Source organism: Anomaloglossus baeobatrachus, chromosome 2 (genome assembly GCF_048569485.1).
Source record: "Anomaloglossus baeobatrachus isolate aAnoBae1 chromosome 2, aAnoBae1.hap1, whole genome shotgun sequence".
NCBI lineage: Eukaryota > Metazoa > Chordata > Amphibia > Anura > Aromobatidae > Anomaloglossus > Anomaloglossus baeobatrachus.
Window position 1 is genome coordinate 94,835,911 of NC_134354.1, and position 27,346 is coordinate 94,863,256.

A 27,346-nucleotide genomic window follows, 5' to 3' on the forward strand; every position below is an offset into this window, starting at 1 on the left:
GATGTTTACGGCCCGCTCAGCTCCGCCCCTCCGCTTCTATTAGCCGGCTGCATGTGACGCCAAATGTCCCTCCCACTCCAGGAAGTGGACGTTTGCCGCCCACATCGAGGTCGTATGGAAGGTAAGTACATGTGACGGGGGGTTAATCGTTTGTGCGGCACGTTCAACAAATTGAATGTGCCACACATACGGTGGGGGCATTGCAAATCGCATACGATATCGTATGCGAAATTGCAACGTGTAAAGCAGGCTTAACAGTTTGTCATTGCATTGATTTGGTCGTAGAACCAGTGCTGCAGCCATTTCTCCTAAGGCTACATGCACACGTTGCAGTTTTCTTCATCGTTCCTATGGGAGACCCAGACCATGGGTGTATAGCTTCTGCCTCCGGAGGACACACAAAGTACTACACTAAAAAGTGTAGCTCCTCCCTCCGAGCATATACACCCCCTGGATAACCAAATATAGTCAGTTCAATGCTTTGTGTTCAGGAGGCACACATCCACACATGCATTCTCATCTGATTTTTGATTTTTGATAAAGAATTTGAAGAAAAGCGGGTCCAAGCCTGGACTCCCGGCATGTCCCTTCTCACCCCACTGTGTCGGTGGTGTTGTTAAGGTTGATTCCAAGGCTGGAGCCTTACATACCGCGCTCCTTCATCATCCCTCGGGCTCTGGCTTGAAGTGGGAGCCAGCACGGTTCTCACTGCCTTGCAGGAGACCGGTCTCCATCCGCAGCCCTTTCAGGATCCTGCCGGACGGAGCACTCATCCCTCAGGGACCTGGCCCTGCGTCTCACAAGCTAAGTATTTGAGACGTTATTTGGAGGGTCCCTTGTACTTTATTGTTGGGGAGAGTGTGTTATTTAACTTTTGTGACTTTTCCGGCCGGTTCTCTGGTTTTCACCTGAGAACCGCGCCGAGGGTGCCTGCGCGCCGGCCGCATTGTAAAATCTAGGCCCCGGCTTCGCCTGAGGCCTAGTTTCGTTTTCACTGCCCCTGCATGTCAGTCATGCAGAGGGACAGTGCGGCTCCGCCCACCGGCCGTTCGGCACAGGGGAGGACACTCCTCTCTGAGGAGATGTTTCCCTCCCCTGTATATCTCCTTGGCCCTCCGGATCCCGCTCTTTGACTAGGCTCCGCCCCCTCTCCTCACTCCGGCGCCATTTTATCAGCGTTCTCACACCGATCGGCGCTGACTGCAGCATCTCTGCTAATCTGTCTGGGGGTCCGAGCTGTGGGATCCGGAGGGCACACAAACGGTCTGGTAAGCCACAACCTCCGGTTGTGGACCTTTTTATACACTCTCTGGGGGTCATTCTGGCTCAGAGCCCCCACCTCAGCAGCATGTCTCACACTAGGAGCAAGGCTGCAAGGCTGTACTCTATATGCACTGCATGTAAGCTCGTACTGCATGAACCGAGCACTTATCCACATTGTGACGCCTGCTCTAACATGGTGGTGCCTCAGCCTGGAGTCTCCCCAGTGGTCCCTCCGGCTGCTCCGGCCCCGGTGGCTGAACCCCCGGCTTGGGTAGAATCCTTCTCTAAGTCTATCTCCCAGTCCTTTGCCGACTCCATGTGAGAGTTGTCCCGGACTCTGCTGAGCATGCATCAGCCCCCTTCTCAGGGCGCCTCTGCTGCTACGGCTCGCTCTGCAGAGCTCACAGAGGATTCTTCACCTGCTCCCTGACCCCGTCCTCCTAAAAGGAGACGCAGGGTCCCCTCTCCTTCCTCGTCCCGCGGCTCTGATTCACGAGCTGACTCGCAGGACGAGGAGGATGTCTTTACTGGGGGCTCGGACGCTACCTCCATGTGCCCCATTGATCTCACCGAGGGTGACGCAGATGTTAGTGATTTGATTGCGTCCATTAATTCTGTACTGGACCTCAATCCACCAGTATCAGAGGAGCAACCCTCTCTGGCAGAAAAACACCAGTTTACCTTGCCTAAGAGAACAAGGAGTGTGTTCTTTAACCACTCCAGTTTTCAGGCCACTGTGACCAAGCCCAGGGCTTGTCCTGACAAACGCTTCCCAAAGCGTGGTTCTGATGACCGTTTTCCCTTTCCACCAGAGGTGGTCAAGGAGTGGGCTCAATCACCAAAGGTAGACCCTCCGGTGTCTAGACTCTCAGCCCGGACAGTTGTTTCAGTGGCTGATGGCACCTCACTTAAGGATCCCACTGACCGCCAGGTTGACCTTCTGGCCAAATCTGTATATGAGGCGGCAGGGGCCTCGTTGTCCCCAGCTTTTGCAGCAGTGTGGGCTCTCAAGGCCATCTCTGCTTCTCTGGAGGAGATGCATTCCCTCACTAGGGACTCTATGCCTGAAATGGTTGCCTTTACTTCCCAGGCTTCAGCCTTTTCATCCTACGCCATGTCTGCCATGCTGGAGGCTTCTCACCGCACTGCGGTGGCTTCGGCTAATTCCCTCGCTACCCGCAGGATCTTGTGGCTTCGAGAGTGGAAGGCAGACGCTTCTTCAAAGAAGTTCCTTGCTGGGCTCCCATTTGCTGGGTCCAGGCTGTTCGGTGAACAACTGGATGAGATTATTAAGGAAGCTACTGGCGAGAAGAGTACTTCCTTGCCACAGACTAAAACCAGGAAACCTGTCCAGGGCAGGAACCAGTCGAGGTTTTGTTCCTCTAACTGGTCATCCTCTAAGCCCTCGGCCTCGTCCGCTAACTCAGCCAAGGACCAGAAGCCCAACTGGCGCACGAAGCCGCGTCCTCAGAAGTCCGCAGGAGCTGCTGCCACCAAGGCAGCCTCCTCTTGACTATCTGGCCGAGCCAGCAACGTCCTTGGTCGGTGGCAGGCTCTCCCACTTTGGCGACGTGTGGTTTCAACACGTCTCCGATCAGTGGGTGCGGGATATCATCTCCCACGACTACAGGATAGAATTCTCTTCCAGCCCGCCAAACAGATTTTTTCTGTCAACTCCCCCCTGCTCCAAGGCCGCCGCCTTCTCTCAGGCTGTGGCATCCTTGCAGGCCAACGGAGTAATTGTACCGGTTCCCGCCCGGGAACGGTTCAGAGGTTTCTACTCAAATCTCTTCCTAGTGCCCAAAAAGGACGGTTCCTTCCGGCCCATCCTGGATCTCAAGCTTCTCAACAAGCATGTTCAGGTGCGGCATTTTCGCATGGAGTCTCTGCGATCAGTCATTGCCTCAATGACCCAAGGAGATTTCCTGGCATCCATCGATATCAGAGATGCCTATCTGCATGTGCCAATTGCAGTTTCACACCAGCGTTGGCTACGTTTTGCAATCGGAGAGGAACACTTCCAATTCGTGGCTCTCCCCTTCTGGTTAGCCACGGCGCCTCGAGTATTCACCAAGGTCATGGCAGCAGTGGTTGCGGTTCTGCACCTCCAGGGGTTGGCAGTGATTCCTTACCTGGACGACCTTGTCAAGCTGCCCTTAGTCAAACAGCAGTCCCTCCATCTAGCGGTGCGCTCTCGGCTGAGGCCCCGCCGTCATTCCATCAGGCACCTAATGCAGGTGCTGGGTCAGATGGTGGCGTCAATGGAAGCGGTTCCCTTTGCCCAGTTCCATCTGCGTCCTCTGCAGCTGGACATTCTCCGCTGTTGGGACAAGCGGACTTCTTCCTTGCACAGGTTGGTGGCTCTGTCGCCACAAACCAGGGGCTCTCTTCAGTGGTGGCTTCGGCCCCTCTCTCTGTCTCAGGGACGCTCCTTCCTGGCCCCGTCCTGGGTGATCCTCACCACGGATGCCAGTCTATCCGGCTGGGGAGCAGTATATCTCCACCACCGAGCACAGGGCACTTGGACTCCGTCCGAATCAGCTCTCTCGATCAATGTGCTGGAAATCAGAGCTGTGCTCCTAGCTCTCGTAGTGTAATACTTATATATGTTCTGAGGATTTCGATAGCGTAGGGCAATGACAATCAGAGACGAGTTCTTGGTACAAGATATTTTATAATATGTAACCACGGTAGATACACAACGGAAAACACAGCGGTACAAATACACACAATACCTTCCCGAAACGGAGCGAAGGGAATTCCCGGGGCCACGCACCGGACTTCCCCAGGGAGACCACCAGAGCGAACCCCTATACAGGGACTGTCCGGCAATCACCCCGGAAGGTCTAAATGCGCAGCAGCCGGGACACAAGGGGCAAGCGGTAAAAGTCCAGGAGTGTCCGTACGGAATGAATGTCCAGAGTGGTTACGAACCAGAGAGAACCGGGCAGAGTGCTGACCGAAGATGGCAGACGGAATCCGGGCACAGCTTGAGAAACCGGGTAAGATCCAGTGTCTGTCGGTCGGTAGTCTTTAGGAGGATCCAAAGGCAAACAGGATTAGCAGCAGCAAAGCAGGAGCACACAGCAAGCAGTATACTCAGGCACTGGACTAGGCTTAGAGGCGGCCTTTTAAGCAGCTGGACAGGAAGTAGGGCAACAGAACAGTAAACTCCATGTTAACCGAGGGCAAGCTCATTCAAAAGAGAACTGGAAAACCTGGAAACCTGACACGTAGCCTTTCACCACCTGTTGGCGGGCAAGCACATCCGAGTCCAGTCAGACAACGCAACAGCGGTTGCCTACATCAATCACCAGGGCAGGACTCGCAGCCGCCTGGCAATGTTGGAGGTTCAACGCATCCTTCAGTGGACGGAGGACTCCAAGTCCACCATATCCGCAGTCCACATCCCAGGCGTAGAAAACTGGGAGGCAGATTATCTCAGCCGTCAAACCGTGGACAGCGGCGAGTGGTCCCTGCATCCGGCAGTTTTTCGGTCAATCTGCCGCAAGTGGGGCGCTCCGGACGTGGACCTAATGGCATCCCGGCACAACAACAAGGTCCCAGTTTACGTGGCTCGCTCCCACGATCCTCAGGCCTTTGCAGCGGACGCTCTGGTTCAAGACTGGTCCCAGTTTCGTCTGTCCTACGTGTTTCCCCCTCTAGCTCTCTTGCCCAGAGTCCTGCGCAAGATCAGAATGGAGGGCCGTCGGGTCATCCTCATTGCTCCAGACTGGCCCAGGCGAGCTTGGTACCCAGACCTGCTCCATCTGTCCGTAGAGGTGCCGTGGCATCTCCCGGACCGTCCAGACCTTCTCTCACAAGGTCCGTTTTTCCGCCAGAATTCTGCGGCTCTCAGATTGACGGCGTGGCTCTTGAGTCCTGGATCTTAACGACTTCTGGTATTCCTCCTGAAGTCATCTCAACTATGACTCGGGCTCGGAAGTCTTCCTCGGCCAAAATCTATCACAGGACCTGGAGAATTTTCCTGTCCTGGTGTCGCTCTTCCGGCCATGCTCCTTGGCCTTTTTCCTTGCCGACCCTCCTGTCCTTTCTACAGTCCGGTCTGCAGCTAGGGCTATCCCCCGCCTTACCGGCGGCCCTTGGATCCCTGGGACCTTAATCTGGTCCTCACGGCCTTGCAGAAACCCCCCTTTGAGCCCCTTAGGCAGGTCTCTTTGTCTCGTCTTTCACAGAAAGTGGTCTTTCTAGTGGCCATAACTTCCCTCAGGAGAGTCTCTGATTTGGCTGCGCTCTCTTCGGAGTCACCTTTTTTGGTTTTTCATCAAGACAAGGTGGTTCTCCGTCCGACTCAGGACTTTCTCCCTAAGGTGGTATCTCCTTTCCACCTTAACCAGGACATTTCATTGCCTTCCTTTTGTCCGGCTCCTGTTCATCGCTTTGAAAAAGCGTTGCATACTTTAGATCTGGTGCGGGCGCTGCGGATGTAGGTGTCTCGCACCGCTGTTCTTAGGCGGTGCACCTCTCTTTTTGTGCTGACCACAGGTCGGCGTAAGGGCCTCTCGGCTTCTAAACCGACTCTGGCTCGTTGGATTAGGTCGGCCATTTCTGATGCCTACCAGTGTACTCAAGTGCCTCCCCCGCCGGGGATCAAGGCACACTCGACCAGAGCTGTCAGTGCCTCTTGGGCTTTTAGGCACCAGGCTACGGCTCAGCAGGTCTGTCAGGCGGCCACTTGGTCTAGTCTGCACACCTTTTCGAAGCACTACCAAGTGCATGCTCATGCTTCGGCAGATGCGAGCTTGGGCAGACGCATCCTTCAGGCGGCTGTCGCCCATTTGTGAAGTTAGGTTTCGCCTACTTCTCAGTTTCTGTTTATTTCCCACCCATGGACTGCTTTGAGACGTCCCATGGTCTGGGTCTCCCATAGGAACAATGAAGAAAAAGAGAATTTTGTTTACTTACCGTAAATTCTTTTTCTTATAGTTCCGTAATGGGAGACCCAGCACCCTCCCTGTTGCCTGTTGGCAGTTTCTTGTTCCACGTGTTATCACCGGCTGTTGTTGTAGACAGAGGCTCCGGTTGTTCCGGTTGTTTTGCTCTATATCTACTTGTGGGTGGCTATTCTCCTTCAGCTTTTGCACTAAACTGGCTATATTTGGTTATCCAGGGGGTGTATATGCTCGGAGGGAGGAGCTACACTTTTTAGTGTAGTACTTTGTGTGTCCTCCGGAGGCAGAAGCTATACACCCATGGTCTGGGTCTCCCATTACGGAACTATAAGAAAAATAATTTACGGTAAGTAAACAAAATTCTCTTTTTTCTGCACACAAACTGCAACCAAAACTGCACCTTGTCAGAGAGCCTGGAAATGTAAAAAAAAAAAAACACTTGTAATGTAGGTGCGTTTTTGGTGCCAAAAACGCATCAAAAAAGCATCAAACGCATCAAAGCCGCACCAATTTGATAGCATGCGTTTTTCCTTGCGTTTTCATGACAAATGTTGACAAAAACGCAAGAAAGAATGAACATGCTGCTTCTTTTTGTCACAAACTTTTGTAAAAAAAAAAATCGCTGACAAACTGCAACGTGTGCATAGCAAATCTGACTTCTCATAGACTTTGCTGGGAAGTCAAATGTCAGAAAGTTCTGACAACAATACTGGATGAAAAAATGCGACGTATCTCCCCCAAATTTTTAAATTGCCTTTTCTTAACAATCCTATCAATGCTGTGGTTATCCCGGTTGCTTGTGCACCTTTTTCTACCACACTTTTTTCTTCCACTCAACTTTCTATTAATATGCTTGCATACAGCACTCTGTGAACAGCCAGCTTCTTTATCAATGACCTTTTGGGGCTTACCCTCCTTGTGGAATGTGTCAATGACTACCTTCTGGACATCTGTCAAGTCAGCAGTCTTCCCCATGATTGTGTAGCCTACTGAACCAGATTAAGGGACCATTTAAAATGCTTAGGAAACCTTTAAACGTGTTTTGTGGAAATTATTCTAATTTTCTGAGATATTGTCTTTTGGGTTTTCATTGGCTGTAAGCCATAATCATCAACATTAACAGAAATAAACACTTGAAATAGATCGCTCTGTGTGTAATGACTCTATATAATATATGTGTTTCCATTTTTGAATTGAATTACTGAAATAAATGAACTTTTTAATTATATTCTAATTTATTGAGATGCGCTTGTTGTTTCAGCTCTTTTCATGGGGCAACACTATAGATCTGGCACTTTGGTACAATATATAGTAGTTAGTGTGTAGTTTGTGTAAGAAATTTGGTGCCCTCTAAATAACTCAACACGCATCCATTAATGTCTAAATCGCTGGCAACAAAAGTGAGAAGACCTTTAAGTGAAAGCCAATATTTTGTGTAGCCATCATTATTTTCAAGCACAACCTTAACTCTCTTGGGCATGGAGTTCTCTTCCCCCTTCCATGATGACATCACAGAGCTGGTGAAACCTTGCGATCCTCCACCTTCCATTTGAGGATGCCCCATAGATGCTTGAAAGGGTTTAGGTCTGTAGATATGCTTGGGCAATCCAGCACCTTTACCCTCAGTTTATTTAGCAAGGCAGTGGTCATCTTGAAAGTGTGGTTGAGGTCATTATATTGGAATGCTGCCCTACAGCCCAGTTTCCGAAGGGAGGTGATCATGCTCTGCTTCAGTATGTCACAGTACAAGCTGGCATTCATGGTTCTCTCAATAATCTGTAACTCTCCACAGCCGGCAGCACTTTTGCAGCCCCAAACCATGACACTCCCACCACCATGCTTGACTGTAGGCAAGACACACTTGTCTTTGTACTCATCACCAGGTTGTCACCATACACGCTTGACACCATCTGAACAAAATAAGTTTATCTTGGTCTCATCAGACCCCAAGTCATAGTTCCAGTAATCTATGTCCTTAGTCCGCTTGTCTTCAGCAAACTGTTTGTGGGCTTTTTTGTGCATCACCTTTTGAAGAGGCCTCCTTCTGGGATGACAGCCATGCAGACCAATTTGATGTAGTGTGCTGCGTATGGTCTGAGCACTGATAGGCTGACCCCACCCCCCCTTTGTCCTCTGCAGCAATGCTGACAGCACTCATATGTCTATTTTGAAAGAAGGGAATTTTGTTTACTTACCGTAAATTCCTTTTCTTCTAGCTCCAGTTGGTAGACCCAGACAATTGGGTGTATAGCTATTCCTCCGGAGGCCACACAAAGTATTACACTAAAAGTGTAAAGCCCCTCCCCTTCAGCCTATACACCCCCCGTGCTGCCACGGGCTCATCAGTTTTGGTGCAAAAGCCCGAAGGAGGAAAAAATTATAAACTGGTTTAAAGTAAATTCAATCCGAAGGAATATCGGAGAACTGAAACCATTTAACATGAACAACATGTGTATACAAAAACAGGGGCGGTGCAGGGTCTCCCAATTGGAGCTAGAAGAAAAGGAATTTACGGTAAGTAAACAAAATTCCCTTCTTCTTTGTCGCTCCTTATTGGGAGACCCAGACAATTGGGACGTCCAAAAGCAGTCCCTGGGTGGGTAAATAATACCTCATAATAGAGCCGTAACGGCTCCGTCCTACAGGTGGGCAACTGCCGCCTGAAGGACTCGCCTACCTAGGCTGGCATCTGCCGAAGCATAGGTTTGCACCTGATAGTGTTTCGTGAAAGTGTGCAGGCTCGACCAGGTAGCTGCCTGACACACCTGCTGAGCCGTAGCCTGGTGTCGCAAGGCCCAGGACGCTCCCACGGCCCTGGTAAGGAGATGTCCTGATTGAGATGAAAGGACAGAAAAGTGGGCAAGGCAAATGGCCAGGGAGAAAACCCCTGAGCAGAGCACCACGACAGGAATATTTTCCACGTCCTGTGGTAGATCTTGGCGGACGTTGGTTTCCTAGCCTGTCTCATAGTGGCAATGACCTCTTGAGATAATCCTGAAGACGCTAGGATCCAGGACTCAATGGCCACACAGTCAGGTTGAGGGCCGCAGAATTCAGATGGAAAAACGGCCCTTGAGACAGCAAATCTGGTCGGTCTGGCAGTGCCCACGGTTGGCCGACCGTGAGATGCCACAGATCCGGGTACCACGACCTCCTCGGCCAGTCTGGAGCGACGAGGATGACGCGGCGGCAGTCGGCCCTTATCTTGCGTAACACTCTGGGCAACAGTGCCAGAGGAGGAAACACATAAGGAAGCCGAAACTGTGACCAATCCTGAACTAAGGCGTCTGCCGCCAGAGCTCTGTGATCTTGAGATCGAGCCATGAATGTTGGGACCTTGTTGTTGTACCGTGACGCCATTAGGTCGACGTCCGGCATCCCCCAGCGGCAACAGATCTGAAACACGTCCGGGTGAAGGGACCATTCCCCTGCGTCCATGCCCTGGCGACTGAGAAAGTCTGCTTCCCAGTTTTCTACGCCCGGGATGTGAACTGCGGATATGGTGGATGCTGTGGCTTCCACCCACAGCAGAATCCGCCGGACTTCCTGGAAGGCTTGCCGACTGCGTGTCCCACCTTGGTGGTTGATGTAAGCCACCGCTGTGGAGTTGTCCGACTGAATTCGGATCTGCTTGCCTTCCAGCCACTGCTGGAACGCTTTTAGGGCAAGATACACTGCCCTGATCTCCAGAACATTGATCTGAAGTGAGGACTCTTGCTGAGTCCACGTACCCTGAGCCCTGTGGTGGAGAAAAACTGCTCCCCACCCTGACAGACTCGCGTCCGTCGTGACCACCGCCCAGGATGGGGGTAGGAAGGATTTCCCCTTCGATAATGAGGTGGGAAGAAGCCACCACCGAAGGGAAGCTTTGGTTGCCTGAGAGAGGGAGACGTTCCTGTCTAGGGACGTCGGCATCCTGTCCCACTTGCGTAGGATGTCCCATTGAAGTGGACGCAGGTGAAACTGCGCGAAAGGGACTGCTTCCATTGCTGCCACCATCTTCCCCAGGAAGTGCATGAGGCGCCTCAAGGGGTGTGACCGACCTTGAAGGAGAGATTGCACCCCTGTCTGTAGTGAACGCTGTTTGTCCAGCGGAAGCTTCACTATCGCTGGAAGAGTATGAAACTCCATGCCAAGATATGTCAGCGATTGGACCGGTGTCAGATTTGACTTTGGAAAATTGATGATCCACCCGAAACTCTGGAGAATCTCCAGAGTAACGTTGAGGCTGTGTTGGCATGCCTCTTGAGAGGGTGCCTTGACCAGCAGATCGTCTAAGTAAGGTATCACTGAGTGACCCTGAGAGTGGAGGACCGCAACTACTGTAGCCATGACCTTGGTGAAAACCCTTGGGGCTGTCGCCAGGCCGAACGGCAGTGCCGCGAACTGAAGGTGTTCGTCTCCTATGGCGAAGCGCAAGAAGCGCTGATGCTCTGGAGCAATTGGTACGTGGAGATAAGCATCCTTGATATCGATCGATGCTAGGAAATCTCCTTGGGACATTGAGGCGATGACGGAGCGGAGGGATTCCATCCGGAACCGCCTGGTCCTTACGTGTTTGTTGAGCAGTTTTAGGTCCAAAACAGGACGGAAGGACCCGTCCTTCTTTGGAACCACAAACAGGTTGGAGTAGAAACCGTGACCCTGTTGCTGAAGAGGAACCGGGACCACCACTCCTTCTGCCTTCAGAATGCCCACCGCCTGCAGAAGAGCCTCGGCTCGCTCGGGAGGCGGAGATGTTCTGAAGAATCGAGTCGGAGGACGAGAGCTGAACTCTATCCTGTAACCGTGAGACAAAATGTCTCTCACCCAACGGTCTTTTACTTGTGGCAGCCAGGTGTCGCAAAAGCGGGAGAGCCTGCCACCGACCGAGGATGCGGTGTGAGGAGGCCGTAAGTCATGAGGAAGCCGCCTTAGTAGCGGCACCTCCGGCGGTCTTTTTAGGGTGTGATTTAGACCGCCATGCGTCGGAGTTCCTCTGATCCTTCTGCGGCCTTTTGGACGAGGAGAATTGGGACCTGCCCGCACCCCGAAAGGACCGAAACCTCGACTGTCCCCTCCTCTGTTGGGGTGTTTTTGGTTTGGCCTGGGGTAAGGATGTTTCCTTTCCCTTGGATTGTTTGATGATTTCATCCAATCTCTCACCAAACAAACGGTCGCCAGAAAATGGCAATCCAGTTAAGCACTTTTTGGAAGCCGAATCTGCCTTCCATTCCCGCAGCCACAAGGCCCTGCGTATTGCCACCGAATTGTCGGCTGCAACCGCCGTACGGCTCGCAGAGTCCAGGACAGCATTAATAGCGTAGGACGCAAATGCCGACGTTTGAGAGGTTATGGACGCCACCTGCGGCGCAGACGTACGTGTGAGTGCGTCAATTTGCGCCTGACCAGCTGAGATAGCTTGGAGTGCCCATACGGCTGCGAATGCTGGAGCAAAAGACGCGCCGATAGCTTCATAGATGGATTTCAACCAGAGCTCCATCTGTCTGTCAGTGGCATCCTTGAGTGAAGCTCCATCTTCCACTGCAACTATGGATCTAGCCGCAAGTCTGGAGATTGGAGGATCCACCTTGGGACACTGAGTCCAGCCCTTGACCACGTCAGGGGGGAAAGGGTAACGTGTATCCTTAAGGCGCTTGGAAAAACGCTTATCTGGACAAGCTCGGTGTTTCTGGACTGCCTCTCTGAAGTCAGAGTGGTCCAGAAACATACTCTTTGTACGCTTGGGAAACCTGAAACGGAATTTCTCCTGCTGAGAGGCTGACTCCTCCACTGGAGGAGCTGAGGGAGAAATATCCAACATTTCATTGATGGACGCAATAAGATCATTCACTATGGCGTCCCCATCAGGAGTATCAAGGTTGAGAGCGGCTTCAGGATCAGAATCCTGATCAGCTACCTCCGCTTCATCATACAGAGAGTCCTCTCGCTGAGACCCTGAACATTGTGATGATGTCGAGGGGATATCATAGCGAGCTCGCTTAATCGGTCTGGGGCTGCGGTCCGTGTCAGAGACCTCACCCTGGGATCCATGAGACACCCCGGGAGGACATTGCTGTTCCAACTGAGGGGGACCAGGGGGCAATGATTCCACAGTGCCCCTGGCTTGAGATGCCGGCCTGGACTGCAAGGCTTCTAATATCTTAGCCATAGTCTCAGAAAGTCTTTCAGTAAAAACTGCAAACTCCGTCCCTGTCACCTGGACAGTGTTAACAGGTGGTTCTCCCTGGGCCACCCTTAGCAGAGGCTCCGGCTGAGAAAGTGCCACAGGGGCCGAGCATTGCACACAATGAGGGTCAGTGGAACCTGCCGGCAGTATAGCCGTACATGCTGCACAGGCAGTACAGTAAGTCTGTGCTTTGGCACCCTTGCTATTTGTGGACGACATGCTGTTGTCTCCTCTGAGCAATACAGGAGGGTATATAGACAAAAATCAACAGTGCACCATACAGTGTAAAGTATAGTCTATAATCATATAATCTATAAGTACACTTCTGCACTAGTGGGGCCAGCACCACAGGTGCTGCTTACCGCCTGCGCAAAGCGGTTGTGTGGGCACAAGAAATCCTGCCTGGGTCTCCCTGAGCTTGTCTCTCCTCTCCAGCGTTAGCAGAGCTGAGAGGAATGGCTGCCGGCGTCCTGAGGAGAGGAGGGAGCCGTGGGCGTGACCCAGAAAAGTGCGGGAACTGGTGCCCCACTGTGCAGAGTGAGGGGGGTGGAGTATGCAAAGCATGCTCCAGCCCTCAGTGCTGCCGTCCTGTACAGCGTCCCGCCCTTCCCCTGATTGGCAGGGCTGGGGGCGGGAAGAAAACGAGACTAGGCCGCAAAAGCCGGGGACTCGATTATAAGCGCGGCCGCCGTATAAGCGCGGTCGGCGCGGAAGTCCCCGGCGCACTAACAGTCCCAGCCGCGCCGCAGTGATAACCATGGCAGCGGCGGTCAGCGCGGCAGTCCCCCTACACGAACACACTCAGCGACGCTGAAGTGTGTAATGGCACAAACGCAGTCAGCGCTGCTGTCCCCGGTGCACTAGCACACCCAGCAATGCTGGAGTGTTGCTGTGCGCGGTCCCCACGGGGACATAGAGTACCTCAAAGTAGCAGGGCCATGTCCCTGAACGATACTCGGCTCCTATCCAGCATGGTCCTCAGGAGCTGTGGATGGAGCACGGTCTCCTGTGCCTGGAGACCGAAAGGATCCCACTTCACCCAGAGCCCTAATTGAGGGATGGGGAAGGAAAGCAGCATGTGGGCTCCAGCCTCCGTACCCGCAATGGATACCTCAACCTTAACAACACCGCCGACAAGAGTGGGGTGAGAAGGGAGCATCCTGGGGGCCCTGTTATGGGCCCTCTTTTCTTCCATCCGACATAGTCAGCAGCTGCTGCTGACTAAGCTGTGGAGCTATGCGTGCATGTCTGACCTCCTTCGCACAAAGCATAAAAACTGATGAGCCCGTGGCAGCACGGGGGGTGTATAGGCTGAAGGGGAGGGGCTTTACACTTTTAGTGTAATACTTTGTGTGGCCTCCGGAGGCATAGCTATACACCCAATTGTCTGGGTCTCCCAATAAGGAGCGACAAAGAAAGACAACATTCGGCTATGATGCTGAGCATGTGTACTCGCCATGTTTGGTCAACTATGATGAGGCCTGTACTGAGTGGAATCGGTCTTGTTAAACCGCTGTATGGTCTTGGCCACCGTGCTGCAGCTCAGTTTCATGGTGCTGGCATTCTTATAGCCTAAGACATCTTATGTACATTCTTATAGCCTAGGATATCTTTATATAGAACAACAATTCTTTTTTTCAGATCCTCAGAGAATTATTTGCCATGAGGTTCCATGTTGATCTTCTACTGACCATTATAAGAGAGAGTGTGTGAGTGATAACACCAAATATAACATACTTGCTCCCCATTCACACCTGAGACCTTGTAACACTAATGACTCACATGACATCAGGGAAGGAAAATGGCTAAATGGGCACAATTTGGCTATTTTCACTTAGGCTGTTTTCACACATCCGTTTTTCGCCGTTAGGCACGATCCGGCAAAAAACTGATGCAATGGATCCGGCGAAAAAATGGATCCGTCTCATCAGTTTTTTCCATGCGTTCCTTCTGTTTTTTGACGGATCCCTTGTGATACTGAGCATACTCAGTTCAAAAAAACTGATCCGTTGTTGGATTCCGTCATATGCCGGATGACGACGGATCTGGCGCCCATAGGCTTCCATTATACAACATGCCGGATCCGGCGTGGTCCGGTTTTTGCCGGAGACCAAAAACGTTGCATGCTGTTTCCTTTCCAGCAGCCGGACAAAGAAATTTCGCCGAATCCGGCAGACGCTGCATGCAACGCAAGGCCATCCGGCACAATCCGGCGCTAATACAAGTCAATGAGGAATAAAACTGATCTGGTGCTGGATCCATTTTATTCACATTTCACCGTATTGTGCCTGACTGCAAAAACCGGATGTGTGAAAGCAGCCTTAGGGACATACTCACTTTAATTGCTAGCGGTTTAAACAGTAATGGCGGTGTGTTGAGTTCTTTAGAGGGCACCAAATTTACAGTTATGACACACGAGGAAGAAAAAGACATGAATCGCAAATCTCAAGATCTTACATTGATATAGAGCCGCTACTCAAAAATTAAATACTACAACGAGGTTCTTAGTTATACATTCTGCTCAGACTGTATGAAGCCCACGCCAAGTCATGGCGAACCTCTGAGTGGATCCCTAATCTAAGCCTTAAAGTGCGGCGCTGTGCATCACCCACCGCAGCAGCGATAATGCACCAGTAGGGCAGGTGACCTGATGCCTCACAACACCCATGCTGCAAGGCAGAGCCCCCATGGCTCTGATTAAGCTTATATTAGGGACCCACTCAGAGGTTCGCTGTGACGTGGCAGTGGGCTTCTTACAGTCTGATCAGAATGTACAACTAAGAACCTCGTTCTAGTATGTAACTAGATCAATGTATGATTTTGGATGTGCAATCCATTTCTTTTTCTTCCAAGTGTGTCAAATGCACAGTTATACAAGCTATACACTGACCACTGTACATTGTATCTCAGGGTCAGATCTTCAGTATTGTCCCATGAAAAGATAAAATATTTACAAAAATGTGAGGGGTGTACTCACTTTTATGATATACTGTAAATATATATCCATATACACACACTTGTATACAGTACTGTGCAGAACTATTTTAGGCCAGGGGTGAAGCTTTTAAAAATAGAAGTGTAAAATATGGAAAGTTCTGAATACATTGACAGCTAGGTGTTAATATTCCGCTTGTCAAATTTACAGCAAATGTCAAACTCAGCACTGATTGGACAATGTCAAATTGTGTAACCCCCACCTCAACTAGTAAAGCCCATTTATTTATACAGTTCTGATCAATATATCAGAAGAATGACACAAAAATAATAAATTAATCAAACATGCTCCAAAATTATTTTTTTGTCATTTTTATACAGCCGTGACAGATAATCTGATCTTTAAAATTAGATTTCTATTTCTCTGTATTACCTTAAACATAACCTGATGTCATTTTCAGAGAATTTGCACTTTTCACCGATCTTAAAGATATCTTTAAAATAAATGGTCATCCTCTTTTCGAGTTCCAATATAGTTCTTGCTCTCTGAAAGAAAAAAAAAATTGGCTGAAAATATTGATTATATGTTGCAATGACTATGAATGTGCTGCAACTGTCCCTCTCAAGCATCCATCCTCAGGCTCAGATTTGGCAGGGATCATACTTCTTTCAAGGGGATAAGACTCGCACAGCCAAAACGATCATAGATTGTGAGACAAATAATGAAGCAATTAGTGAGGCTGAAAGTATGTTATCTCCAGAACATCACATCCTGATCACATCACATCCTGATTTACTTTGGGGACCTGTCAGTTGTTACTGCCCAAACCGTGAGCACCATGTATCAGCCCCTGGCTGTATGATCACAGCGGCGGCGTTTGAGAAAATCACATTTTTATTAGCTGCCAGGAACTGGCGCTGTGTACTAGTTGTCCCCGGCGGCTTCTCCCGGCCCGCTGACAGTGATTGCCAGGTCTCTGCCTATGTGTGCGTATAGGCAGAAAGTTGTCAGTCACTGCCAGCAGGTGGGGAGAGCCGGCGGGGACCCACCTAGATAACTACTGCACAGCGTGGATCAGATAGCAGGCCAGGATCTGTATTTCTGTGTGTATAAATCGAGAGTTTTAGAAATCTATTTTCATTTTTTTTTCTTCATTTGCATGTCTATTAACATCTTGTTGAATTTTCTATATAGGAACGTAGATAACACAGGATCTACCATTCACAAATTAACAAGAGAAACCACTCAGCTCCCCATCCTCAGAAAGTGGACAATCATTGATGTTGGCGGGGCTATACCAGGCTCATGAATGTGGACTACACAGCAGCAGGTTTATTAGTCCAACAGTGATAAAATCACCCCAATTAATCTGTGATTTTATCAAAACCACACTAAAGGCCCTGTCACACACAGAGATAAATCTGTGGCAGATCTGTGGTAGATCTGTGGTAGATCTGTGGTAGATCTGTGGTAGATCTGTGGTAGATCTGTGGTAGATCTGTGGTAGATCTGTGGTAGATCTGTGGTAGATCTGTGGTAGATCTGTGGTTGCAGTGAAATTGTGGACAATCAGAGCCAGGTTTGTGGCTGTGTACAAATGGAACAATATGTCCATGATTTCACTACAACCACAGATCTGCCAAAGATTTATCTCTGTGTGTGACGGGGCCTTTAGGCTGCTTTCACACTTGCGTTGAATGGCATCCATTGCTATCCGCCGCCTTGAGGAATTACGGTAACCGTTGCAGGAAACCGTTTTATTCCTCATAGACTTCTATTAGCTACAGATATCAACGGATGGCCTTGCTTTGCATCCGTCAGCCGACGCTGCGTTGCATCCGCCTGGCGGATGGAACGCTGCATGTAGCGTTTTTCTGCGCTTGGCGGAGTGTCAAAAAAACGCAACTTCAGGATTCCGTCGGTGTCCGTTGTTTTTATAATGGACGCCTATAGTGGCAGATTCCGTTAGAATCCGTCATTTGACAGATTCCGTTAACGCAACCGTCTCTACACAACTGCGCATGCCCAGATGTGTAAAGTCAAGAAAAAATAAAACTATAACGGGTTGCGTTATTTTGTACGATCCGTTGCATCCGTTGTGCCACTATATGCAATGCTTCCGTTGCATCCGTCACACAACGCAATGCAACGGATGCCGTTCAACGCAAGTGCGAAAGTAGACTAAGCAGCCCAGTAAGGGATGCATGGCTGTAATCAGGGTCCCTGATGCACGGCTATCAGAGTAGGTGATGAAATCATGGTGACAGGTCCACTTTATTTAAGAAATAACTTATCTACAGGTTTAATAACTATGCACTCAACCTGATCCTATGTGATAATTTTGTAGCACTATAGCTTTGAATATTTGAATAAATAAAAGAGAAATATGCTATATACACACACCTGAAGCCTCCAAATGTGTTCACTTTCCTTAGAAATGGCATCAACAGTTTCACTCATTAATGCAATTAACATATTAAGGAGAAGCACAAATGTTAAGATGACATAAACTATCAGGAGAAGGAGAAACAGAGTTGGATGTTTTGAATCCTGTTGCAAATCCAAATCTCCCAGCCCGATGGTAAGCCTGAACAGTTCCACAGTCGCGGTTTCAAAACTGGTATAGGAGCTGCACACGTTTCCTTCAGAGCATTGCTCAATTAGTGAGGCAAGAGCTGGGGAAATAAAGCAAAATCAAGTTTTACATTTCGTGTATATCACCTACTGACAGATTATCTATATCTATTTATAGAGGAAAAAATATATTACGGTATTTATTTTATATATGTATATGTAAATTCGCACACGCATACATATTTTGTTTTTACATACATTTTCAACAAAATCACAATGCTTCTTTTTATTGTTACAACACAATAAACAATGCTTGTAACTAGTGATCGGTGGACTCAGACTGTAAAAGTCAAGATCCGCACGGTTTCAAAGATACCCGGGTGTTGATCCGGATCCGGCACTCGAGAAATTAAAAAAAATAAAGGAGGGGAGGTGGGAGGGCGGTTGGGAATGTTGGATCAATATTGTATTTAAAGTACTTGTCATAGTATTTTAAAATCTAATAAAAAGAAGTTAAAAAAATAGGAAAAATGAAAATAAGTAGGAAGCGAGTGCTTCAATTTACCGAGGCTCCATCACGGCTGTACACTGCTCCCTCAGCCTCTCATTCACTTCCTGGGCTGCTCATTAGACTCTTACATATGCACTGCTTTCCCCGCCCACTGGCGGGCCTGGCGTCTGTGATTGGTTGCAGACACGTCCCCTAGCCTTTGTGACAGTGTCAGACTGCAACCAATCACAGGCGCTGTCTGCAGGTCAGTATTGTGGTACAAAAATAAATAAGACATTTGGCATAGGGTCCCCCCGTATTATGATACCCAGCACAGATGAAGCCCACGGCTACAGGCTGCAGCCTCTAGCCCTGCACTTATGTTAACTCTGCAGCCTGAATAATCTAGCTCTCTCTGCAAGTAACCATGGCCTTTCCCACCCTACTAATATCTTCCCCCAGTTGTCTGCTGTCCCTTGGCTGGTTTTAAAAAATGGGGGAACCCTACCCTTTTCTTTAATTAGTTTTTCAGATAATTAAAAGAAAAAACAGCTTGGGATCCCCTCTATTTTTCAAAACCAGCCAAGGGGCAGCTGAAGGTTGACACCCGCAGCTGCTGCTGTACCTGTGCTGGTTATAAAAATTAGAGGGAGCCCCACATACTTTTTTTTGTATATTTATTAATTAACTGTGCTAAATAACTGTTTAAGCTATCTAGCTCTCTCTATAGCTATGTATTTATCTATTGGTCTATAATTTATCATTTTGTAAGCTTTCCACATCTTTTACACCAAGAAAACCATTCATTTTAGCATCATCCAGTTTTTTCAGATACGTGTCACACGGATGCCATCCGTGTGCTGTCCGTATCTGACCCATGCTGCCAGCAAAAAATGGACATATCTCTGTGTGGAGCACACGGAAACATGGATGGTCCACAGTGACACGGTCCGTGGGACAACATGGAGGTGTGAAGATCTCTATTGACTTTAGTATGCGTGTGAACATGTCTCCAGTACATGAACCAGAAATATGGACATGTGAAGGGGGCCTAAATGAGTAAAACACAGGTTATACTACATTTTTTCAGACACAACACTATATATCAATCTATTAAGATTCCACTGCATTTTTATGTTGAAAGGTTCCCTTTAAATTATATACGACTGAAGGATCAAACTGTATACAAGTTTTCTTATAGGCTGTACGGAGAATTGTGCGAGTCCTCGCATGACACTCAGCTCTCGCTCGCAGCACAGCGGGAGCCGAGTATCATGCAATGTTCATGCGACTGTGGTCGAATCGTGCGATCAGACCACAGCTGCAGGGGGAAGGCCGGAGCTGCGTAGGAGAGGGAGGGATTTATCTCCCTATCTTCTCCGTTGCCGACTGATGCGAGAATCGCACTGCTCTTGCGTTACATCAGTGTAACGCGAGAGCAATGCGATGTTTCTCTCTCCCCATAGACTTCAATGGGTGCAAGTGAAACAAGCTCACATTGCACCCGCATAATGCTGCAACTGTTTTCTCGGTCCGATTAGGGCTGAGAAAATAATCGCTCATGGGTGCTGGCACATAGAGTAATATTGGTCCGTGTGGAATGAGATTTTTTTATCGCTTTCCACTCGCTCCGTATTACTCACCTTGTGTGCTAGGCATAAAACAGATTATCACACTCCTTGGGATTTGTTGAGCCAAAATGAAAGATAAGCAATGATACATCTATAGCTGTTCAACTTCCGTGTCAAGGACTAATAAGATTATAAAAAGAAAAGACATGGAGCTGCTTACCTACACCAAATCCAAATAGAAAGAGAATATACACTAATAAAAACTTCAAGACATCATGCAAGATGACCTAAGAAATAAATACATGTTGTTTCTTAAGTACATTTATAATTATACATATTTATCATCAGAAGAGTGGCCTGCAGTATGTTTTTTTCTTTCTGGTGCTCTGCAGTCAGTAGGCATTGTAAATGTCAGGGCACAGTACCATAGTTAGCCATAGTAATGCAATAAATATTAGTAATGCATGCTGCTTTTGATCAGTTAGCAATTCAATGCTTATATGTCACGGGTCTAATGGGATAACTGGGAGCCGGGGCTCCTAGACAGGCCCTCAGGCTAAGGGGGGCCCCAGCTGTCCTTAATCCCAGAGATACCTCTAATGTTGAAGATATCTGAACCGCCTTTCTTTCTCTGCTCCTGGCAAGTCATGATCTTATTCCCCCACCCCAGGGGAGGACCAGGACAGGAGTTGTTGAACCCACAGATAAAGACAAACGGAGAAATTAAAACTCTATCACACAGCTAGCACACATGGAGATATAACACAATCTAATATATAAAGCTCAGTGTATGTATGTATGTATGTGTATGTGTGTATGTCCGCTAAAGGAATCCGCACCGTCACATTTACAAACATGAAATTTTACACAGACATTCCATGTGACCCAGGGAATGTCATAGACTATGTTTTGACGGGAAAAATTTAAAATTAACCCCGCGCTTTACAGTTACTCTCAAAAATCAGGCCTCCATTAATCTGAATGGAGCTGGGAGATACGGGCTATTAATAGCAACTGTCATTGTTTGCTATAGGAACAAAATAAACTGTTAGTATAAGAAGCTTATGTGTGAGTGAGATACAGAAAAAGACAGACAGACAGGGAGAGAGATAGAGACAGTCAGCCGGGCAAAGAGACATCCGGGTAAAGAGACAGCCCTGGAAAGAGACAGACGGGCAAAGATACAGCTCTGGAAAGAAACAGACGGGCAAAGAAACAACCCTGGAAAGAAACAGACGGGCAAAGAGACAGCCCTGGAAAGAAACAGACGGGCAAAGAAACAGCCAGGCAAAGAGACAGACCTGGAAGAGACAGATGGGCAAAAAGACAGACCTGGAAAGAGACACAGACGGTGAAAGAGACAGCCCTGCAAAGAGACAGCCGGGCAAAGAGACAGCCTGGGAAAGAGACAGAAGGGGAAAGAGACAGCCCTGGAAAGGAACAGGCAAAGAGAAAGCCCTGGTAAGAGACAGCCGGGCAAAGAGACAGACGGGGAAAGAGACAACCGTGCAAAGAGACAGCCCTGGAAAGACACAGCCCTGGAAAGACAAAGCCCTGGAAAGACAGACGGGGAAAGACACAGACGGGGAAAGACACAGACGGGGAAAGACACAGACGGGGAAAGGAGACAGACTGGGAACGAGACAGATAGAGACAGACAGACACAGAAAGAGAGACACAGAGATAGAGAGACTGATACAGAGACAGACAGAGAAACTGATACAGACAGAGACAGACACACAGAGACAGACAAAGTCGAAGAGAGATAGTTACTATGCCGGGCAACGCCCCAGTACTACAGCTAGTAAATGATAAAGAGCAGGGAGGAAATAACCAGATGATGAGAGGATTTCCACAGCACAATAAGCAGCACACATTAGATCACCAGCAACTGGAACACAACAGCACACAGACCGGTTTAGCAAAAGCAATAGTCGGCATGTGAAGACAGACTCCACCATTTTAAAAAGGCAGGGAGTAACTGTGATTGGTCTTCCACAACATGTGATCCAAGAGGTAACCAGCGTGCTAGCAGAGATTAACGCCTGCAAGTCCGATCACTAATGAGCACATAGCTGGTCGATGCCCGAGCCTGTCTGTGCAACTTAGAAGCACCAGAGAAGGCATAGTGTGGAGTGTCACTCTGCAGTGTGAACAGCGTCAGATGCCACCGTGACACGCAACGAATTTAAAGCCAGACACTGTGACAATATATAGGCAGCCGGAGAGGGTTCTGATGTCTGCCTTTAGGGTGAGATGTTGGAATCCTTTGTTCTTCTAGGCTAATGGAATTAGGTTCACCATTGTGCTGGGGTGCAACTAAGTACTAATTACACGCCAGAAAACTATGATAATAAATTGTCTCTTAGTATACTCCAGCTTTTATGCTTGTGTTTCATAGTATGTGGTCGAGTTACAGGTGCCAAAAAATGGATTCATAAAAGTCGCATTGGCTTTTTGCTGTAGTAGAAATTCATGACAAATTCCTTGACTGTTATTAGCGGCTGTTGCATAATGGCCCAACCATTAACAATAAGAAAGCATTTTTTAATGCATTACTAATAATATAACAGATAGCCAACTTGGCCCATGTGGAATCACAGCCGTGATTAGGATCTGATTACAGAGGATATTGGCACCTGAATAATGCTGTAGAACTTGTAAGTCTAGTAGACATATTTATTGCCTCTAAGGCTGCATTCACATGAGGGTATCACTCAGATGAAGGGTATCCAATTAGAGTTGAGCGAGTAGTGAACTATTTGTATTCACTATGCTGTTAGTGAGTACTGTCTGCTACTCGCATATTCGTTACGAGTAGCGAGAGCAATGTAAGTCAATGGGAAATACTCGCTAAGTAGCGAGTAACCCGAAAGCCGTACTATTCACTACTCGCATGAAAAGTACGACTTTCGGGTTACTCGCTACTTAGTGAGTATTTTCCATTGACTTACATTGCACACGCTACTCATAACGAATATGCGAGTAGCGGACATTACTCGCTAACTGCATAGTGAGTACGAATAGTTCTCTACTCGCTCAACTCTTCAAATGTTTTATCAGCAAATGTTTTACCTTGGGGCAGTGCCGATCAGCATTTTCTTTCTCATGTCGATTCGGCATAAAAAAAATTTGCAGCATGCTACGATTGGCAGCAAAAATTGGATGGCGTGCACCTATTGAGGTCTATGGATGCGTGGAAATCATCAAACCACTCGGATGACATCTGAGTGCAGTCCGATTTCCGTGAACTCACAAAATGGAGAAGATGGAGAAACTTTGTTCTCCAGATTCTGTAGTTATTCAAGACAATCGGATCCCACTAAGTTGACACTCTGATCAAACTCTGTCAGTGTCAATTGAATAATCAATCCAATTGCATAACATGAGAGAATCTATGCTCTTGTAAGCAAGCCCTAAGAAATAATTCTGTTGTCTACATTTGTCTGAAGTGCAGCAGAAGGTAAGGTAAGCCGCATGAATGTCCGCAGGTTTACCGCAGCTATTTTGCTGTACTACCGCAGCAATGGATAGCTGCGGATTCCGGGGAGTAGCTGCGGGAAATCTGCGAACATACCTGCGGATATATCCGCGGGCACATAGTCCCGTGGGCATATGGCCTAAAGGGTACTTTACACACTGCAACATTGCTAGCGATCTCATTAGCGATGTGAAATTCTAGATCGCAAGTGCGATCTTTCGAGAGCGCACATAGGTCATTTTACGCATGTGCGATCTCGAAAGATCGCACTTGCGATCTAGAATTTCACGTCGCTAATGAGATCGCTAGCGATGTCGCAGCGTGTAAAGTACCCTTTACTGTGAAAAAAAACAAGTTAGGTTCGTTAGGTTCAGACTTTCTAACATCCCATTGTCTACTCTATTACAATAACTGTATTTTGTGCATAAAAAATATGTATACACTGTACTTGTGGACTACCGGTAATACTGAGGTTACACTTTTCTAGACACAAAATAATAAGATATGCTATTTACCCTCTGAATCATAACACTGTAGATACCAAGGGACTGAAATCCTCTTGTGTAGAACAACATGTTTGTCCATCCAAGTGCCACAGCAAGGGCAACGAAGGTCAGATATTCTTCTACTCCAGAAATATATGTTAATGTTGCTAGGATAACCAGGATGGCTTGTATAAAGCTAAAGTAAATAAATTGTCATATATTAAATAAATGGTCATTTTCAGTAGATCACTAATACCTGTATATATAATATAACATACACAGTTGAAACCAGAAGCTTACATACACTATCTAAATAGACATATTTGCATGTTTTATTCACTAACTGACATGAAATCAGAATAAACCAAATTTCACAATAAACTGGCCACAATCAACATTTCAGACTGAAGTATGAAAAGAATTATCAAAAGATTTGTTGAAGAGCCACAGAAAAACCTGGAAATAGAAGGTTCAATTGTTCCAAAGAAAACAATAAGTAATGCACTTAACCTCCATAGCCTGTATGCACACTCACCATGCAAGACTCCATTGGTGAACAAAATGATATTTAAGTAGGTTTAAAGTTTGCTTAATAACATTAAGGCAAGCCTATAAAATACTGGGAGAATACAGTCTGGTCAGATGAAACCAAAATTGAACCCTTTGGATGTCATAATACACACCATGTTTGGAGGCCAAAAAGGCACTGCCAGTTATACCAAAACACCATACCAACAGTGAACTTTGCAGTTTGTTAACATCATTGTGTGGGGATGTTTTTCAACATACAGCACTGGCAAACTTCATATAATTGAAGGAACGATGGATAGAAAAATGTATCTAGATATTCTTTCTAAAAATGTACTGCCATCCACCAGGTGGGTGGAGATGAAACGAGGTTTCAGCAAGACAATGATCCCAAGCACACAGTCAAGGAAACTCTCAAGTGGTTTCAGAGACAGAAAATAAAGCTGCTAGAAGGGCCGAGCCAATCACCTGACCTGAATCCAACAGAAAATGTATTAGAAGGAACTAAAGCTCAGAGTTCACAGAAGGAGCCCACAGGTCCTTCAGGATTTTAAGAGTATTTGTGTGGAAGAATGGCCAAAATCACACCTGAGCAATGCATGTGAGTAGTTTCTACATACAGGAGGTGTCCTAAAGCTGTCATCACTAACAAAAACGTTTGTACAAAGTATTAAATATATTTCAGAAAGTGTGTTCAATACTTTTTCCCTGTGTAATTTCTCATTATTACACGTCACTTAATTTTTGGACATCTATGGTTGATTTCTTTGCCTGAGTCTATTGGATGGGTAGTTACCAACATCTGTTGATAAATTCATGCCAATATCACCTTTAGGAATAAAGTCTTGATGTTTACCAGACACATATATGTATACACCTTGCTCAAAGATTAGAATATTATTACAGGGAGGACTTACAATAGAACATGGAACCATGCATCAGACACTACTGATTGTAGGTCAGAAGGTTTCAGCCTGAGAATTGCTGCACCCTAGAAAATAAAAAGAGTTACTTAAAAGGAAATCTGTCAGCAGGTTTTTGCTATGTAATCTGAGAGCAGCATGATGTTGGGACAGATATGTGTCGCTTACTGAACTGCTTGAAGTTTTAAGAAAAAAAGTATTTTAATAGCAGATAATCACTTCTTGAGGGCTAGTTGTCTCATGTCATATAGTCCTCCTGTTCTATGCAACCCCACCCCACCAATGATTGACACATATCACAAATGTGAATACTTATTTCCATGAAAAATCATTGACAAGAACTGCAATAGACAACATTTCCCCACTTTATGTATTTCAACAGCTGATTTCATGATCTCATTGGTTGATAATGTACCTTACCTCGTGAATTATCAGGATTGCAGAGGAAATGACATTAAACACATGGCCAATAAGCTGAAAGATCCCACTTGTAGTAGATAAGTTGAGTGCGATCGGACCCTGCTGTAAGAGAAACACTATAAGTATAATTTATTTTAAACTATATTATATCTACAGGTGGCATAAGTAGAAAATAAAGCAAATGGGTAATAAAAATGCATAACATAAGTGTAAGAAGACTGAGACCAATATAACAAATTGTTCTTCAGCACCTTTGCATTTACTAATAAAGTTAATCTCCAAACTTTCCTTTGTTAGAATGAGATCATAAGGGGTCTTCACCAATATAAAAGTTGACCATATAAATTAGATGAATACTGTCCGGCCATCTAATGCATATCGAGAGTCCTGACTTATTGAACCCCTTAGTGACAGAGCCAATTTTGACCATAATATCCATGTCAGATTTTGGAATTCTGACCACTAGTGTCACTTTGTGAGGTTATAACTCTGGAATGCTTCTGAAATTGTTTTTTCATGATACATTGTACTTCATGTTAGTGGTGAATTTAGGTTGATATTTTTGTTTATCTGTGAAAATATCAGAATTTTGGTCAAAATGTAACAATTTTTGCAATTGTGAAACTTTCCATTTTTATATCCTTAAAAGGAATCTGTCAGCAGGTTTTTGTTACCTCATCTGAGAGCAGCATGATGTAGGCAAGGAGATTCTGAATCCAACAATGTATCACTTAGATTACTGGCTGCAGCCATTCTGACACAATCAGAATTTTTAGCTTTAGTCATATAGCTGAGCCCAGGGAGCTGTTTCCATCCACACCCAGCTCTATAGAGATTATACTTTGACAATGAGGTGTCAATCACTGGAAGGGAGCATGTAGGACTGCCCTGCACATGCCAGATAAACCCAGAAATGATAATCACCAATTGATAATGCGTAAAGCTTTTAGTTTAAGTAAATAACAGCTTGGAACTTGATAAGAGAGGCATAGTTGATTTTTTTGTTTTTCAACCCCTATAGCATGCTGACTTCAGCTTATATAGCAAAAACCTGCTGACCAATTCAATTTAAACCAGTTAGTCTTGCTGTACAAAATCTGTATCTTTAGGGTCCTATTCAGATTTAAAGGGAACCTGTCATCAGAAATTTTGCTTTAAACCTAAATGTTTCCCCCTCTGCAGCTCCTGGGTTGCATTCTAGCAAGGTTCCTGTTGGTTTTTTGCTCCCTTTTAGACCAAATATAATACTTTATAAAGGTGTAACTTTTGGGATGCAAATTTTCTAAATCGTCCATGGGGGCGGGCTCTCTGGTGTCCGTTATGTCCATCCTGCCGATTTACGACGTCCCCCAACGAGATTATGGGCGGCGCTGTGATTATCATTGCAAGTGCCCACCCATAATCTAGTGCACGCGCTTTCCTCTCTGCCTCCAGCGTTCTGCGCAAGCGCTGGCCATAACCGGTGGTGTCCTGCTCCGATCCTCCCATCTATTTCCTGCTGATGGGAAAGAGGGGACGTGCGGTCATCTGGCCAGCGCTTGCGCAGAACGCTGGAGGCAGAGGGGAAAGCGCGGGCACTTGCGATGACAACACA

The 27,346-nt window shown here is 47.2% G+C and overlaps 1 protein-coding gene across 3 annotated transcripts in view; it reads right to left on the minus strand.

The window, feature by feature from the left end:
- LOC142283673 (transient receptor potential cation channel subfamily V member 3-like) overlaps positions 1-27,346 on the minus strand; it is a 95,428-nt gene that overhangs the window by 4,509 nt on the left and 63,573 nt on the right. For all 3 annotated transcript variants that reach the window (XM_075333142.1, XM_075333144.1, XM_075333143.1), the window contains 6 exons: positions 25,753-25,854; positions 25,327-25,400; positions 23,912-24,077; positions 20,136-20,202; positions 17,684-17,955; positions 15,713-15,825 (listed from right to left, as the gene is read on the minus strand). In XM_075333142.1, coding sequence (XP_075189257.1) covers positions 15,713-15,825; positions 17,684-17,955; positions 20,136-20,202; positions 23,912-24,077; positions 25,327-25,400; positions 25,753-25,854 — 794 coding nt within the window. The remainder of the gene's footprint in view (positions 1-15,712; positions 15,826-17,683; positions 17,956-20,135; positions 20,203-23,911; positions 24,078-25,326; positions 25,401-25,752; positions 25,855-27,346) is intronic.